At 32.4% G+C, this 16,409-nt stretch overlaps 2 protein-coding genes across 2 annotated transcripts in view; both read right to left on the bottom strand.

Moving 5' to 3' along the window:
• Nca (neurocalcin homolog) overlaps window positions 1–2,801 on the bottom strand; it is a 56,948-nt gene extending 54,147 nt beyond the window's left edge. The window contains exon 1 of the mRNA XM_088261404.1: window positions 2,726–2,801. The gene's annotated coding sequence lies outside the window, so the exon portion shown is untranslated. The remainder of the gene's footprint in view (window positions 1–2,725) is intronic.
• A 4,207-nt stretch (window positions 2,802–7,008) lies between these two features.
• On the bottom strand, window positions 7,009–12,557 carry LOC148308662 (SH2 domain-containing protein 3C). The gene is made up of 6 exons (XM_088261403.1): window positions 12,423–12,557; window positions 10,877–11,089; window positions 9,815–10,797; window positions 9,380–9,548; window positions 9,120–9,297; window positions 7,009–7,981 (listed from the first exon to the last, which is right to left on the bottom strand). Exons 1-6 carry the CDS (start codon window positions 12,447–12,449, stop codon window positions 7,671–7,673), a joined length of 1,881 nt encoding a protein of 626 aa, XP_088117529.1. The 5' UTR covers window positions 12,450–12,557; the 3' UTR covers window positions 7,009–7,670.
• Window positions 12,558–16,409: the final 3,852 nt, after the last annotated feature.

Raw genomic sequence — 16,409 nt, 5'->3', positions numbered from 1 at the left:
AATTATCACCAGTACCTTCATAAAACATTCAGTTTTATGATGTTTACCAAGATAATCGCTAGTCAATTACTGATATGTTGATGAAGTCATTCTGAAGAGTTAACAATACATTTAAAAAAAAACTGATCCACATTTTTGTATTGTTTTTTATATTTATAAATATATATATATATATATATATATATATATATATATATATATATATATATATATATATATATATATATATATATATATATATATATATATATATATATATATATATATATATATATATATATATATATATATATATATATATATATATATATATCCGCGCACAATGCTGCATAGGGCACTGCATCATATCGACACGGTGTTATACCGATCGATATTACACGAAAGCAAGGAGATCAGACTTGCGCTTCAAGTACCGATCCAGGGTGATATTCCTCCCGTCTGACAAAGAGCCATTTGCAAATTCACATATGTATATAATGGCATCTATAAGAAGTTAAGCTAAAAGGGTAGTGAACAGAAAGGTTTATAATATCCTGGTGCATCCTCATTCCAACTACTATCCCGGAAATATCTTCACAATCTGATCCGTTCCAGTTCATTGCGCAGCATGGCACAATGAATTTTGATTGGAGACAGTGTGAATGGACAAAATTATGTTAATACTCTAGCATTTTGAAATAGACAATAGAATAAAGATTGTGGTATTTTTGCCTGGCTCATTGTACTTAAGATCACGAGGTCTACCAGTGTTTCTTAAACCCCGGAGGTGTCTCTATAATAATAAATATGTAAGTAGTTTCAATGATATAACTGAATTATCTTGAATTGTGTTATTTGGCGGTAAAAATATGATGCCACTTTTGATCACCACCGACATTACAAACGACGAATTTTGACATAATTTTAAGCTCATTATAATGAAATTCACAACAATTTTTTCACTGAATAGCAAATAATTTAATAAAAGTTACAGTCATTTTTATAACTGCCAATAAATCACATAAATTATTTTTTGTCATATAGAGATAATAAAGTATTACGAAAATTATTCAGCTTAGTTTAATACATTATTATCAAAAATATGGTTGATATTGAAAATACATTGGTGTAAAAACTTTCTAACAAAGGTTTAACTTAATACAGTGGAACCTCTCATAACGAGTAATTCGCAAAACGAGCAAAAAAAATCTGAAAAGTTGCTCTCCCTTGACGAGCGATATTTCGCATAACGAGTAACAGAGAAAGGGGAGTCGCTTTTTAATGACATTTGTGAGCCGGGACTCGAGGTGGATAACAACGATATTGAAGATTTTGTGAAAGAGCATAGTCAAGAGCTGACCACCGAAGAGCTCATGGAGTCGCATCGTGTTTCAGAGAAAGAAATTATGGAGGTGAGCTTGTTAATGGAGGAGGAGGACTAGTAGAGCAAAAATTTTCTAGCACAATAAGAGAAATGCTGAAAGCATGAGAAACTATTGTATCGTACATTACGAACCTTTACCCTAATAAGGAGGTGTCTATTCGCGCTACAAATACATTCAATGATTATCCTGTGGCACATTTTCGCCAAATTTTGAAACATCGGCAAAATCAAATGTCTTTAGACAGTTTTCTATTTAAAATTAATTAATTGTTTGTCACAGATTCATATTTTAGTTGACGTTTTAAAAAAATCCAAATTGTATTCCAAGTTGTTACACTCCTTAACAATTTATAATTTAATTTCAATAAACGTTAATAAAAAAAAATAATTCAAAATTTAGTATTCATTCCGCATGGAACGCATTATCGTATTTTACATTGATTTCCATGGGAAAAAAATGTTTCGCTTAACGAGTAAGAGGCTGGAACGAATTATGCTCGTTATAAGAGCTTCCACTCTACATATATTAATTTCAATGCCGATATTGTTCTATGTTTTTTTATGCATCTTGCAGTTTTGATATAAAATTTACATACTGTTTTTCACCAAAAACAATTTCAGATTATTAAGTAAGGTACGAAAAGATCAATCTTCATTCTCACACAGACAAACAGACCACTAAAATTAAGCAATCGACACAGGCGTCAGTACGATATTATAGAGTAAAGAACTAGGAAGTAGGGATCCTTTTTAACTAATGTATCAAATTGTTTGCAATACGGCAAAGACTAGTTTAAACCAACAAATAAAAATCATTGCTAACTATATAAATGATTTACAAAAATGTACATTAACAGTAACAAACAAATGATTAAAAGTGGATAAACTATTTTCATTTATACAAAGCTAAAGTATTACCACCTTTTATATGTAAAATATATAACCACACAATATATTAAACGAATATTACCCTTGTTTTTTAAGGAAAAATCTTAACATTTTTACTCATCTGTTAGATGAAAAAAAAATTCAATGTGGAACGAATCCCAAACGAAGTCGAGATGAAAATATCAAAATAACTTTATCTTCTCACTCGATAAAATATTGTCTATAAAATGGCTATATTTTAAAGGAGGAAATTAAAATCGTTGGTTTGTAGAAATAATTTCAGTTAACCCAGAAATAGCGAGAAAAAAGAGTTGTTTTGACATAAACAATTTATGAAATGTATATTTTATCAGCAGCATTAATGTATTAGGAAATAAGTAATTACAGAATGACAGCAACTGTAAAGTGAAATAATAAAATAGAAAACGAAGAAGATATTATAAATCAACCGAATATTTGTATGAATTCACTTACATGATTTATGTGATGTTATTTGAAATGCACATCATCAATAATTAACACTACGGCACAAAGCGGATTCGGCCATATTGGTTATCATATTCAATTTTTGATATCGATGTTGCCAGCGCAGTAAAGTTGCCAGTATAAAAAACATATTAAAGTGCCTACTTAACCATTCAATTTAGCAAAAAAATGAAAGACCAATAACATATTGTCTTTTGATTTGGAGTGTGTTTATATATATATATACAAGTAAATATAAATATATGTTTACATTAAAAAAATATTTAAACACTGTGTCCTTAAAGGGTCTTCCGGTGCCGAAAGCACATTTTACAAGTAAGTTTGTGTTTTTAATGAGTCTTGCAATCATGGATAATATAACCGAATGACACTATCTCTTTTGTATTAACCCAGTTCCATTTATTTCCATTATTGCTTTATGGCCTTATGACGAAAAACTTAAACTTCCTTTGGTATATATTGGTATATATTGCATTTTGCTTTATGTGTTTCAGCATTTTGGTTTTGTGGTTCTTTAAATGTTTTCATCCAGTGTGTGTCGTTTAGGTGCATATATATATATATATATATATATATATATATATATATATATATATATATATATATATATATATATATATATATATATATATATATATATATATATATATATATATATATATATATATATATATATATATATATATATATATATATATATATATATGTGTGTGTGTGTGTGTGTGTGTGTATATGTATACTTATTAAAAAGGTAATATATGGTTGTAAATTAAAAATGATTGAATTTCATTTATTTATTTTTTATTTGACATGTAACTTTTAGAAAAGGTGGACATCAGAATTCATATCTATTTATATTTCACATTGTAAACTTGACACTTTTGAGATTTCATATATTTAAATCTTTTCCTTATCTTCCTAAGAATAAATACTCTGTAACGAAAATAATTATGAATGTATTCAATAAATTTACTAAGCGACATTCATAAAAATATCCTGCATAAAAATATTAAATACATTCTGTTTTTCTATTTTCATTCTATTTTTTTAAATTATGATTTAAGTTTCGTTTGGTACCCTAACGCCTTCAAATCGGTACCTTTAGTGGTCGAAACGTCGGTAGGCTGAAATAACACGCATATTAACCGAAAATGTCTTTTTTTATAAAACAGCACATGTTTACTACGACTACTACAAATTGCAAAAATGAACAAAACCTACAAGAACAACTGCAAAGCACAGTCTACTCGTACACAGGGCCCCGTCGTACGGGCCCCGCGCGGTTGTTTTTTAAGTGTATTTTGACAGTATATAATGACCATATATTTTATAGACGGACTATTATTATATCATTGTTTTATAAACGTAATTTTCCTGTTAAATTGTAGTTAGTAACTAAAATAATAATTCAATCGATCATAAATGTCTGCAAACTCATCCATATAATATTATTTTTTGACATCTCAACAGAGATAAGAATATCAGAGGAAGAATATGGAAGTCTGGGCATTGACAGTCGTAAGCCCCGTAAATGCCCAGACTTCCATATTTTTCCTCATCTTTTTTGAGATGTCAAAAAATTATATGAAATATAACAACTAATTAGAGATAATCCAGATTTGCGAAGAAGTATTTGGACACACTCGAAACGTTGTATAACATATAAGTTTAAACAATTTTTTCTAGTAAATTATCTACCCTCGCTCTGTAACCGATGTGCTGAATACCGACATCCCGTTTTAATGCGTTAAACGAAATTTCAAATAAGAAGAAATTTTTAAAATACTAATAATTGTGTACTTTCCCAGTTCTTTCATTCGCAGTGCAAATAATTGTTATGAACCAATTTAGAAACCTTGTTCTTGAATCTTCACTAGAGACATCTATTGATGAGATGTAAAATAATTGTTCTTTCTATTACCGACCGTTATTAGATAAAAAAAATATATTCCACCTAGGAATTCATGGGTGAAGCAGAAAGATAACATGATTCAAAGGCATGGCCTAGGTGACGTTATCCAGGACAGAAGGACATATAACCTGAGGACGAGGAGAACTGACCCCAGCAGGCTGCAACGACAATAAGCTGGGATGTAGCCAGGAGGAAGAAGATTGGATAAAAAATATGTTTTCTATCCATATTCTTCTTCATCTATGTTAAGATATCAATATAAACTCGCTAACGTACAAAACTCAGATTTGTGGACAAAGATTTGAATACACTCAAAATATTGTGAGTAAAACAACCAGTCAAAATATAACTTTAATAAAAATTTCAAATCATGTTTTCAAAGCGTTTTTTACTATGTTACATAATTCGGGAAGAGTCTTAAATCCGTTTCATGAAGTTGTCTGCTAAATTACTTACTCAACTCAAACATATACGGTGTGAAAGAATGTGTATATATATATATATATATATATATATATATATATATATATATATATATATATATATATATATATATATATATATATATATATATATATATATATATATATATATATATATATATATATATATATATATATATATATATATATATATATATATATATATATATATATATATATATATATATATATATATATATATATATATATATATTATTATATACAACTTTCAGAATTTGAGTAGTATGGTTGTCAATCATGGGTAGAATGATATACGTTTCACGTGTATAAAGTGATCACTTGAACCAGCCTTTGACAGGTCGAAAGCACTGTAAATACCTAGACTTCCATATTCTTCTCCATGTTGAAAAATCACTAAGAAAAATATCGTCTCTCTCTCTGAAAGACGCGCAATATTTTTTATTATATTTCAGTTTTGTACTGACATTTCTTGATGGAACTGCATTTTATAGAATTAAATAACAACTTTGTAATTTTTTCCCCATTAATTTTATTTGACCTGCAACTGGTCACCAGCTGGACATCACCAGTCTGATGATGTCGATTACGACGAAACCCGGTTGCTGATCAAACAAAATTATGTGGAGAAAATTACATAAGTAGGTAGTTGTTATTTTATTCTAGACAGCAATACCTATACTAAAATTGATGAGACAATGATGATTTAATAGCATATCAGGATTGCTTTTTTGACTGTTTTGCGTTATGTTAACATAACTGTTAACCACTTTTATGTAATATCTCCATTAATGGGTCTGTTGGGAAAAGGAGTGGAAAAAAATCTTTCACGTCTTCAAATGGCGTGTCAATGTTTTGGCAATTATTTCACAGCGCATAAAGTTAAATAAATTGACATTTCTTGATCGGACAGAAGTATAGATAAACAGGAGAATTCATACAGTTATCCAGATTTCCATTATTACTGTCGATTATTCCGACCTTTAACCAGACCGCTTTTTAATTATTTGACGTACTTAATTAAACATGCCAAGTTTTTCTTGGTCTTTCTCTGCTGCTATTTCCAACTACATTCGCTTCATTCGTTCTTTTCTAACTCATTCGTTCCACATGTCCAAAGCATCTCAACATACCTTTTTTTAATTTCATCGATAATGCTCACTCCACCATTCGAACATCTATCGATCGTTTTGCCGCATTAATCTGAGAGATCGCATTTCTACCGCATTCAGTCTACTTTCATCCTTTTTTTGCCAACTCCATGCTTCACTTCCATACATAAGGTTGGTACTAGGACTCCGTTGTGTTCTGCCAGTTTAGCTTTAGATGTTAGGCTTTTATTTGCCATAACTGATCTTAGTGCACCACTCACTTTATTCTAAGCATTCACTCCCTCTATATATTTTGAAATCTTTCCATCCCTATAAAACATACTTCCGAAATATACGTAATGTCTACTTGTTTCATAATTTCCCCATTAATACCAATATTTCACACCCAGATCAACATTTATCTCTTTCAAAAACCATAACTTCAAATTTGCTAACATTCATCAGCAAACCTTTCCTTGCACGCATTAAGTACACATTTGTCATCAACGCCTACAGGTCTTCTCTCCTATCGGCAAGAAGATCAGCATCGTCAGCATACAAAAGGCAACAGACAGTTAAATTATACATTTCAATATTTTAAGAGAAATTAATTATTCTGAATGGATGAGAGTACAGGTGGAGTAATATTTTTTATGACTTTTTCAAACTGGTCAACTTTGAACAGGACCACGGATGACTCCCATATTCGAGTTTAAAGAACTTAGTTCTGATATCGCCAGTTACCCAATGTAGCACCTATTAATAACATAGGAACTGGAACAAGTAAAATTCAGAATGATATAAAAGTTTGAGCATTTTTCTATTTATTTGATAAACCATATTTACAATTACATTCAGAGTAGAGAAAACACCAAATAAATTATTCAACACTAAGAAACCCCAACAAAGTATTTTAAGCTGCGAAAATTGATAAAACATTGACATATTGGAGACAAGCGAGATTACAGGAATGCTTTTTAACAGTTTTTCATCATATTAAAATGGAATCGTTACACTTTACCTACTAATGGGTAAATAACGGTTATATTTAACATAACGAATACTAGTCAAGAACGCAACTCTGCTTTGACACTCGTCTTCGATTCATCATTGTGGCATCAATTACGGGTTAGAAACGTAGAATATCCATTGAAAATGAGGTACCGATGTATATTTTTCATTTTCCAATACAAAAAATATAAATATCGCCCCCTAGTAGGTGATCGAAGTCGGTCGCTTAGAGGGCGATTTAAAGTTACAAGTTATTTGGGAGATAATTTTATATGATTTTGAGCAAGTAGAAAATACTCCATGGCCTTAATTTATTATAAATAAACGATAATCCACAAGTATTCGTCTAATTTACGATGAAGATGTGCACAATTGGGTGTGGATTATTAACGCATAACTCATTTTCAACGAACATTATTATTATAAATATTTTGATAAAAAATATTTATCGGTTTTCACTATTTCTGCGACATCGCAGTCAAAACCTGAGACAGACGGGAATGTCGCTCGAATGAGGATATGAGAGCTCCCCGGGCGCCCCACAAGAACCTTATGTGGAATTCAGTCTGGAAGAGCTCCGTGATCATCGGATCAAACATCGGCCCGAGGGAGCTCATTTCCTGGACCACGGTGCGAGCGTTGCGCCTATAAGCGTTAATCTGATCAGGAAACTTCCTAGCCATCTCCAGATGGGATGCTACCACAGATAGGCCGAAGTCCACCGATCGAGAGGCCATATCCATTTCGCTATTCGATGTCCAACTGTTCTCTGGAAAAAGAAAAAAATATATAAAAAAAAACTATATAGTGTCCCATCTCGCCTCCGGCTTGTGTATAGCGCATCGTTAACCAAACGAAGGTAAGGATTCAGATAACGTAACTAAAGAAGGTCAGAGTAAAGAGCATTACTGCTATAAGGAAGAATGGTATTTAGGCAAAGGATAATAACAGCAATGGGTGAGGCACTTGGGGTTGACTACCCGTAGAATGTATAACATTGTAACTGTAAGAATATGTAAAATTACGTACAGTATCGAACAGATTAATTGAAACAAAACTTTTTTGTTGTATTTTCGTAAAAAGTTTTGTAAAATCTTTTTTTTTTGTCACAAATTAATATTTAATATGATCTCATTTGGCCTCAATCAAAGATTTTACTCTTCTTGGCATCGATTCTATAAGGTTTTGGCACGTGGATGCCAATTTTTTGTCTCGAAACCATACCTGAATTATGGACAAAATGAAGTTTTCCACCGTAGTGGACTCAATTTTGGAGTTGAAAAACAAAAATGAGTTTTGTTTCAATTAATCTGTTCGATATTGTATGCTTCATCCTATTTGTGACGTCGAAGATGTAACTTTGCACCAAGTATTAAGGGCAGCAAACGAATGAAAATGAAATATTTACGTTAAGGACTATAATCGAGCAGGTACCTACTAAAAAGACGTCCCATATCCTATAGCATAGCTAAGTCGCGATTGGTTGAAATATTTGATTTATGATTAAATAAATATTTGAAATGATTTCCATTGTTTTTTTTTTCTTCGTTATTTCTTCTTCACAGAGAGATTAGGTATTGCTACCATAACAAATTATCAATTTTTTTTTTTTTAAAAACACATTGTGTCTTGGTAAAATATAAGTAACTAAATCAAATAAATACTTTAATTCAATCCCACTAAAAGCATAAAAATGATACAAATTTTCATTTAAAGAAAATATGGTTTGCTTTAAATTAAAAACAACAAGGTTTCATTTTCAAAAAGGAATTTCGATTTTAAAACCGTAAAAAGCACTCCTGTTAAATTGGTTACAATGAGAAGACGATTTTTTACTAGAGACATTCGGCGTTCGTCACGCCCTTAATATTTTGTGCGATATTAAATGCAGTACAATAAATATTTACCGGTATTCTGCAGAAGAATTATTGTAGGATGTAAATGTGGAATGGTGGTATTAGGAGGAGGTGGATCGATACAATCGTTCATACTTTTAAAGCATGGTCTCAATTTGGCTTCAAACGTGAATGCTGCCTCGGTGTATTTTTGACGCAGAGTAAACCACATTGATTCCAAACATTCAATCTGAAATAAATACTTACGTTGCTAGATATAATTTATTTCAACAATATTCAACAATGACTGTAATTATTCGATAAGTTGTTACCTGAGGCATACACAATCCCATCATAATCGACCCAAAGCTGTATAGGTTTCCCAGGGCTGTTTTTACTTCAATTGCTAATTGTATCCAATCATTCAAAACGTCAGCTTTTTCTTGATCACTTTGGCAAGTCAGTATTGTTACAGCTATTACAAATTTTAAGCATTCCGTTCTAGAAAATATGGTATGAAGTCAGTTATAAAACAAAACAGTATTTCTAAATAAAACTTCCTTTTCACAATCATCCACTTAAAAATATTCCAATGACTGACTAATTAATGACTATCATCACGTATGGCATTTTTTTTGACAAACAAATCCCAATCGTTTCTATTCTCATTTAAGTCATTAAATAAATGAGGGAGATATAAAGTATTAAACCACTTTAGTACAGACACTGAAGGTCTACATATGTTCATCGAACAATCAATTTATTACCTTTCAACTAAATCCATTCGCATCCGTTGTCCGTGAGGTAGCAAACATAATTCTATTCCAGTTACCGTTTCCAGGGGATTCGCGCTATTCTCTTGGGTTTTATTTTCTGTGAATAGCAACTTGAGATCAATAGCAGTCAAATGATTAGCCAATATTCGTGGACCTGAAGCTCTAAGTAATGTTTTGATAGTTTGCAGCGTGTCGGATTCCAGCGGTTTATTATTTAAGGACGAAAAGAGAACCGACGGGAACTTTTCCAAGTCAAATAAAGAATTTTGTTCATATTCTATTTCCTTAGTTTTCATCAGGACTTGTTGGGCATGCTGTAAATCGATCTGACGTTTGAACGGTTTAGGGATATTCCTCGCGGGCGGTGGCACATCGGCAGCGCTGGAACTATGAGAGTCCCCGGAGCCGTTTCCAGAATCGGAGCCCGAAGCGTGATAGCCCGGGGGCTGCATTCTCGCGGGTTTCGCCGGTGGGCTGTCCCAGCCCTCTCTCGACCTTCCTTTTCTGCTGCAGTCCAATTCCTCGTCACTGTCGCCATCCCTCGCTTTGCAAGGCCCCGTCGCGCTCACTGGAGACAGTGAAGTAGGCCTTTTTCCTTGAACGTACTGAGCTGTGTCCGGTTGAAACGAATTTCTCGGAGTACTAGCGTCACTCGTAGAACTCGAGTCACTGTATCGCGATGATTTTGATGAATTGATTTTACCCTCTCCATTTCTCTCCAGAGAACTAATGTTTGAGGGCAGTTTCCTGTACTGGCTGCATGTGCTATCCACTGGGCTGTTGCTGTGATTAAATGTGCAGCACAGTAAAGGTTGTTTTCGGTTCGAAGGAAATTGAATTCTAGCTCCAGAAGCCACCGATATAGGTTTTCCTGAACCCACGTACGAGGTGACGAGATCGGCGACTGTGTCGTAACCCTCATCTTCGAATTGGTATTGAAATCTCTCGTACACAGTATCTGGTTGAATCACTACCTGTCAGAGTATAAACGATCGTATAATGGTATCACAAACATGGTAGTAAGATGTGTGAAATATATCAATTAAATCTTACCCTATTGATAACAAAATGCAGAAATTGACCAGCGTAACGACAACTGAGAACGTGGTGGCCCGGTTGAGAAGCGGAATCCCTGACGAGGAAGCTTCCGTCCCTCGGCAATTCAGCCTCAGCCTCCGCTCTCTCCACGGTGCCCCTATACCAACCATGTGAGATCAGCTCGCTGCTATTAAGAGACAGCTCCCACTCCAGCTGTCGAGCGCACTCCTGAATCAATAAGTTTAGAAAAATGCAATAAGTACCTACTTCTATCGTACATAAACATAAATATTCAAAAACTCGCAATGGTAACACTCAAAGCAGTGATTGCTACTTATACGTTATAATTTCAGTTATCACAATCACAATGCAAATAGATCTGGTTCGCAAAATGACGAGAGCACACGCACAACTATCTGAAGTCGCCGCAATGGTTTGTTGCTATTTGCAATACAAACTTTAATTTGTTGCACTTGAAGTATCACAGTTTGACTATCTCTGATTTATGAAAGAAACATTAAACGGTAGTTAATTTAGACGTATATTTTAACAATAAATAATTATACATATATCGTATACTTATAGGTAAGTAAATAAGAATTGCTAACATAAACGTAACATCGCTTTCAAAATATGTTAACGCAATAGGAAATTTTGCTACATTTTTATTGAATTTAGTCATGATCATAATTCAAACACTTAAGGGCTACAAAATTTAATGATCGCAAGTTCACAAAATTGAAAATATGTAATATTTCTAAAAATCTATATTGTAGATATGTTAAAAAAAATTGTTTTATTGAATTAACACGTGACAAGAAAGATGTTGCAAGCGTGATTGAAATTAATTTTATACATGTAAAAGAGCGTAGAAGTTCGTAATATTATTGTATTTGCTGAAATAACTAAAAAATACAATTAAAAATATTTTATTATGCGTGTAAAATAAAAATTGTCATTTTTACAACAATAAATGATTAATTTTTCATTAATGTGATTAGTGTATTTTTTCCGCATATCTACATGTACAAACCCAATAAAATTTAAAGCAAAGAGCCGAAGCATTCCTCTTCACCATATCCGCTATCAATAACAATTAAAAATATTATATATTAATTATAAATTATGTTATTTCCAAATACAAACAATAAATGAAATCAGAAACTACTTTATGTATATTATTTAGAATGTATCACCAAAGAAATAAAAAAAATTATCAAATATTTATTAAAAAAGATAAAATTTTGCAACAAATCACACATTTTATGCATTGGAACTTTTTTATACTTTAAAACAATACTTTATAATTGCATTAGCAAATCTAACATTTTTAAACTATGTTTGATTGATTCAAAATATTGTTGTTTAATAAGCTTGAATTTCATATCCACACTTTTGTTAAACGAAAAAAAACAACGATACGGAATAATTAATTTATGGCGGTAATGATAACCAGTGCAGCGCAAATTAATATAAATTCAAATAATCATATCGTTTATCTGACTCGATATAATTTAAAATTAAGTTCGTTGAGATTTGAAAATAACGAAAAAATACATACCATCTGAGAATTTGATGTACAGCACATTATCGATATTTTTACTATATAATTATTACCATAATATAAAACACTACAGACTCATTCGAAATCCTGATGTAAACATTTGAAATATAGGAAAGCGAGTAGGGAGCGCCGCAAAGTAGGTACCGCGAAATCGATCGATCCATTGCGCCTGCGCATCTACCAGTTGTCTCTTTCCCCCTTGTTATAATCTCAGCTCTAACATTGATTATTCGCAAAATATGTAATCGCTCCTGGGCTGGGATTCCATACGGATGTAAATACTTTAACTACGTAGTGTAGATACATTTTACACTGATTTTAGAGTTTCACTTCTAACGATCAGACCGATCAGTAATGTAACCGATTTTTTACATTGTAAAAGTAAAGTTTAAGTTATCTGTAGAATCAATTTAAATATATATAAAAAAAAAAATATATATATATATATATATATATATATATATATATATATATATATATATATATATATATATATATATATATATATATATATATATATATATATATATATATATATATATGTATATATATATATATATATATATATATATATATATATATATATATATATATATATATATATATATATATATATATATATTATATATATATATATATATATATATATATATATATATATATATATACTTTGTGAGGAACGACGCAGCAACCAGTCACAACTGTCGTCAAAAAATGGCGATCCAGTTGGCTACGCCATGTACTCCGCATGCTTCCCTAAAGCTTGCCTCTTTTACAAGCCATCAGGTTCACGCCACATTTTATATATATATATATATATATATATATATATATATATATATATATATATATATATATATATATATATATATATATATATATATATATATATATATATATATATATATATATATATATATATATATATATATATATATATATATATAAAATGTGGCGTGAACCTGATGGCTTGTAAAAGAGGCAAGCTTTAGGGAAGCATGCGGAGTACATGGCGTAGCCAACTGGATCGCCATTTTTTGACGACAGTTGTGACTGGTTGCTGCGTCCAACGCCTTATCTATTAGTTCCTCACAAAGTCATACCACCACACCTTCTCAAAGATGTCATGTTTCAAAGTCGTATAAAAGAATAGGAGCGATGCAGGCATTGTATAGGCCGCATTTGGTCATCACCGAGTATAAATCCGATCTCCAGAACGCTTTCTTACTGTTAAATGCGGATCTTGCGAGTCCTAAACGCACTCCCAGTTTCTTTTGATGGCTGCCATTTTCGGTTATGTACACTCCTTAGTACTTGAAACTCTCGACCCTTTCGATTAGCTGAGTACTCAACGGCAAGGGTTGCTGTGCATCTAGGCATGAGCTGTTGTACAACATATTAGTTTTTGCAACATTGATTGTAAGCCTCCTGTACCTTCAAAACCTTTTCACCCTATCGACAATGTATTGAAGACCCTTGACGGAGTCATCAATTAAAACAGCAACATCCACATACTCTAGGTCGTAGAGTTTTCGGGAGGGGGGGATGGTTTTGTTCCTCTTTTTTGCCCCCTGCTCATAAAAACAAGGTCATGCCACGGGTAAGGAGGGGATGGTCACACTCCGATCAGATGGTAATGGCTTTCCAAGAATGAAATCCATAGATGGATTTATATTTATTTATCGATTTAATCCATACGTTTCTAAGGATTATAAAGAGGTTAGGCGCAAGGACGCAGCCTTGTCTGACTCCGGTCGAAACCCCAAAGTTATCAGTGACAACATCGTCAACTCTCATACGGCACTCACTATTAAGCTGGAGGGATTAACTCCACTAGTTTCGTAGACACCCCATAAGCTTCCAGTACTTTCCAAAGTGTAGGCCTGTGCGGACTATCAAACGCCTTCTCGAAGTCAAAAACACATCGCCAGAGGGCGCTTGTCCACTACCCGGAATTTTACCGTCCGGCAGTCCGGTTTTGAAAAACGAAAGTGACTACGACAGTTTAGCATGATCGAATTTACGCGCAACGTGTTCACGCACCGATCAAGAGCTCCGATCCGAAGAAAGACGGACAAAAGCACGAGCTAATCCAATCTGCGGGTTATTCCTTCCAAAGCATAATAATAAATACCTTCCCTGGTACGCTGAGCATCGTAATGCCGCGGTAGTTGTATCAGCTGTCTTTCCCCAAGTATCGTCAGACATCCAACAAGGTCTTCCTCCTATCCTTGGGCCGAGAACCTCATTGTCAGAAGAGTTGAGAGTTTTCTTCTTCTTATTTTTCATTGCTTTTACACCCATCCTGGGTGAGTTGAGAGTCAATTCAAGTCTGGCCCAAATTTAACCTATCTGCAAACGGGCGATTTCTACTGGCGTTTTTCGAATTCAGCATTCCGAAAACCAATACATAAATAAAAACAATACCGAACGCGAAAAGCTTTTCGTTCGGAAAGAACGACCGTATCTTTGGTACCTACAAGTTCTTACCTAAGTAGCTTTTTTGTATGAGATTTGTGCATTCGGAATTTTCATAGAGGAAAACACCGGCGAAATATTTACGTTTCCAAATGTTGATATGATTTTTTTCAACCGTATCCGCTCCCCTTTGACTACTAAAATCCGATATATCGGCTTTAAGTATTCTAACGAAAAATGCCGAATCCGTCGGATCTGACGTCATGATTTATAAAAGTATCAGTTACATTTTGTACAGTATGTTAGGGATCCACTCATTCTTTCAGGGTTGTGTGAAAATTTTAGATTAATATTTTTTTTCCAATTGGTACATCGGTATTTAGAATTGAATATTTTACAATTAGTTATAATATTACAAAAAATTAAGTAACAAATACGAGACAATTTTGCTTTCGTTAAAAGTAATAGAAAAGTAAAGCTATAGAAATTAAGTTTAAAAAATTTTACAAAATTAAAAATAATCTAAAGTGTAAAAATAACAAACAATTTTATTTTTAAAAAATAATTATGAATAAACAAAAATACAATAAAAATACTTAAATATAATCAGGTTTGTAAAAACATACATTACAAATAAAATGGAATTCAATTTATATTAATGCAAAACAGAAATTATAAAATATAAATATATTTTTTTACAATGTTTTGAATGCTCAGGAAGAAAGACCCTATAAACACCGTTTTCGCACAGAGTGCAGATAGCATATTCTTCAGTGACATTCTTCAAATATATACATTTTCAGGTATCAGGGTTAATCAACAACACGAAATAAATTTATACAAATATAATACATAATATTTAAGTATCGAAAAAAATATTTTATCAACGAATAGAATATTATAATTTGCATTAAGTTATTTGATACCAATTGTTATTTTTTATTCGTTAATTACTGGCAGCCTTTGTGGAGCTTATTGTGTCCAGCGGAAGTGGCGAGCCGAGTGTAAAAAAGTGGTGAATAATAATAGAGTGGCGTTAAGTTGTTAGTCAATGCATTAGACTTTTGTATAATGCTGCATAATTTAGTTAACTTAACTCCATCAGATATTTTTACTGTGCGGAAGATATTTGAAACATTTCAAAAGGTGTTTACAAATTATGTTACACATTTTACTCTTGAATTCTCCTGGCTCTTCTGTCTTCCGCTAGCTCCCTTGCATTCTCCCAAGTCGAACTCACGTCAAGGTAGGCTGAGAAAATAGAACGCCAAACCAATCTGTCTTTGCAAACAATCTTCGCTTCATCCACATTCATACATTTTATCCATACCCGCCGATTATTCCGACTCGTGACCTGACCACTTTCAAGTATTTGATATACTTGATCATGCTCCTCCTTCCTCATTAAGTTTTCGTCGGTCTGCCTCTTCTATTACCAACCACATTTACCCCATTAATTTGTTTTACTATTGTTGAAAAATAAATAAAGTAAGTACCTACAAAAATAATTTATTTACTGTCTCTGGCATAATACGAAAATTGTCTTTCAACTTTTTCTATGGACTC

The sequence above is a fragment of the Brachycentrus maculatus genome, unplaced genomic scaffold, assembly GCF_059751285.1.
Source record: "Brachycentrus maculatus isolate JH-2025_06_01 unplaced genomic scaffold, ASM5975128v1 h1tg000153l, whole genome shotgun sequence".
Taxonomy (NCBI): Eukaryota; Metazoa; Arthropoda; class Insecta; order Trichoptera; family Brachycentridae; genus Brachycentrus; species Brachycentrus maculatus.
Note: the sequence above shows the minus strand (reverse complement) of the source record. Positions and strands in the feature narration are given on the sequence as shown.

Coding starts and splice junctions, on each gene's coding strand:
- LOC148308662 (XM_088261403.1), bottom strand. CDS start 12,449: ATGTGCTGTACATCAAATTCTCAGATG. Junction 9,549..9,814: donor CGAATGGATTTAGTTGAAAG/GTAATAAATTGA, acceptor CATATTTTCTAG/AACGGAATGCTTAAAATTTG. Junction 7,982..9,119: donor AATTCTTCTGCAGAATACCG/GTAAATATTTAT, acceptor TTCTTTTTCCAG/AGAACAGTTGGACATCGAAT.